This window comes from Fulmarus glacialis, unplaced genomic scaffold (genome assembly GCF_000690835.1).
Source record: "Fulmarus glacialis isolate BGI_N327 unplaced genomic scaffold, ASM69083v1 scaffold37406, whole genome shotgun sequence".
NCBI lineage: Eukaryota > Metazoa > Chordata > Aves > Procellariiformes > Procellariidae > Fulmarus > Fulmarus glacialis.
In genome coordinates this window covers 539-2,788 of record NW_009219399.1, presented here as the reverse complement: position 1 = coordinate 2,788, position 2,250 = coordinate 539, and the positions used below count along the sequence as shown (strand labels likewise).

Genomic DNA, 2,250 nt, shown 5'->3' with positions numbered 1-2,250 from the left:
GATTTAGGGTTTTTCCATCGCAGAAATACTTCGTTTTCCTGCGCCAATGAACGTTAAGAATTATTAATGATGTCTCTGGACTATCCAAGGTTTATTTTATTGCTGGAGGATCATGGGGGGTGAAAGAGAGGAAGATGAGGGCAGAACTTGACTGCCCATTGCAACCTGAGCATGAGTTATGGGGCTGGAGACCCCAAAAGTCACAACCTACCATGGATGTCCACCTACATGGGGAGAGTTACCACCACCTTCTACTCCACGTGGTGGTTCTGGTGGGACTTCAGCTCCCTGTAGCTCTTCCTGCACATGGAGAACTTGTAGGGATGGAGTCTCCTCCATGTGGGTCTACTGGTATTTGATGGACTTTGAGCTCATGGTGAAGCCCTTCCCGCAGTTGGGGCATCTTATAGGGTCTCTCACCATGAAGGATCCTCTGGTGGGACATGAGGTTGGAGCCATCGTTGAAGCTCCTCCAGCACTCGGGGCAAGGGTAGGGTCACCTTCCTGGGGAGAGTTACCACCACCTTCTACTCCACATGGTGGTTCTGGTGGGACTTCAGCTCCTTGTAGCTCTTCCTGCACATGGAGAACTTGTAGGGATGGAGTCTCCTCCATGTGGGTCTACTGGTGTTTGATGGACTTCAAGCTCATGGTGAAGCCCTTCCCACAGTTGGGGAATCTATAGGGTCTCTCACCGTGATGGATCTTCTGGTGGGACATGAGGTTGGAGCCATCGCTGAAGCTCCTTCAGCACTTGGGGCAGGTGGCAGGTCACTCCTCGGTGAGGTGATGGATCAGGCTGTACCTCCAGCTGGAGGTTCACTCAGCGTTGAGTATGTCCTCCCCTGAGGGACGTCCTCAAAGATGCCCTGGCCATGCAAGAAGCTGGTCTGCATCATCTCGTGGTGGTTCCCCAGCTGCCGCCTCACCCAGCTCCAGGCTCTGGCAATCCTCCTCCTCTTCAGTCCTTCCAGCTATCAGCCCCAAGGAGGATGATGAAGGCCAGGAGGACATCCCTGGGGGGTGGGATGTCCATCAAACAGAGGGCAGGGATACAGGCGTTGCTCTGGGGCAGGCAGGGAGGGCAGCAGCATCTCCGGGGGCCTCCAGCCAAGCGTTCTCCATGGGCTTGTCCCACCTTGGGCTGGGGATGGAGCACAGGACAAGATGGAGACCCAAGAGACGTTGGACTGGAGACGTGAGCTGATAGAAACAGGCAGTTCCAAGCCTGATCTACTTTCCTCCTCCATCCCCAGAGGAGAAGACACCGCTGCCTGGCTCGAGGAGAAGCTCTTGGAGGTCACCACGAAGGGTCCTCAGCTCTCCAATGCCTCAAGGGAAAAAAAGCTTTCTTAGCTACAAAGCATCTTGGGTTGACCAAGTAGCCCACCCAAACCCGGAGGAGATGTTGGCTCCATGCGGGTGCCATCAGGACACCATCCCTCCTGGGTTTCGTCCCTCAAAACTCAAGGGTGGTGTCCTGAGCTCCACCCCACGGTGGATGAAACCCCACCACGACCCCCTGCGCCGACGTGGTTTTGAGGGGTGACAAGCTTGAGGGTTGACCTCATGAGAACATCCCCTTGGGCGTCACCTGGTCCAGCTTTGGGGGTTGACCTCATGAGAACGTCCCCTTGGGCGTCACCTGGTCCAGCTTTGGGGGTTGACCTCATGAGAACGTCCCCTTGGGCGTCACCTGGTCCAGCTTTGGGGGTTGACCTCATGAGAACGTCCCCTTGGGCGTCACCTGGTCCAGCTTTGGGGGTTGACCTCATGAGAACGTCCCCTTGGGCGTCACCTGGTCCAGCTTTGGGGGTTGACCTCATGAGAACGTCCCCTTGGGCGTCACCTGGTCCAGCTTTGGGGGTTGACCTCATGAGAACGTCCCCTTGGGCGTCACCTGGTCCAGCTTTGGGGGTTGACCTCATGAGAACGTCCCCTTGGGCGTCACCTGGTCCAGCTTTGGGGGTTGACCTCATGAGAACGTCCCCTTGGGCGTCACCTGGTCCAGCTTTGGGGGTTGACCTCATGAGAACGTCCCCTTGGGCGTCACCTGGTCCAGCTTTGGGGGTTGACCTCATGAGAACGTCCCCTTGGGCGTCACCTGGTCCAGCTTTGGGGGTTGACCTCATGAGAACGTCCCCTTGGGCGCCACCTGGTCCAGCTTTGGGGGTTGACCTCATGAGAACGTTCCCATGCACAGGGTGCAGCCAGAAGGGTGCTGAGCACCATGTACAGGGTGCAGCCGGA

The 2,250-nt window shown here is 56.9% G+C and overlaps 1 protein-coding gene across 1 annotated transcript; it reads right to left on the bottom strand.

The window, feature by feature from the left end:
• Nucleotides 1-621: 621 nt before the first annotated feature.
• On the bottom strand, nucleotides 622-745 carry LOC104078649 (zinc finger protein 41 homolog; the record flags this gene model as incomplete). Its single annotated transcript, XM_009580361.1, has 1 exon — nucleotides 622-745. A coding segment is annotated over one exon (124 nt), but the record flags the coding sequence as incomplete, so codon positions are not given.
• Between the last annotated feature and the right edge of the window lie 1,505 nt (nucleotides 746-2,250).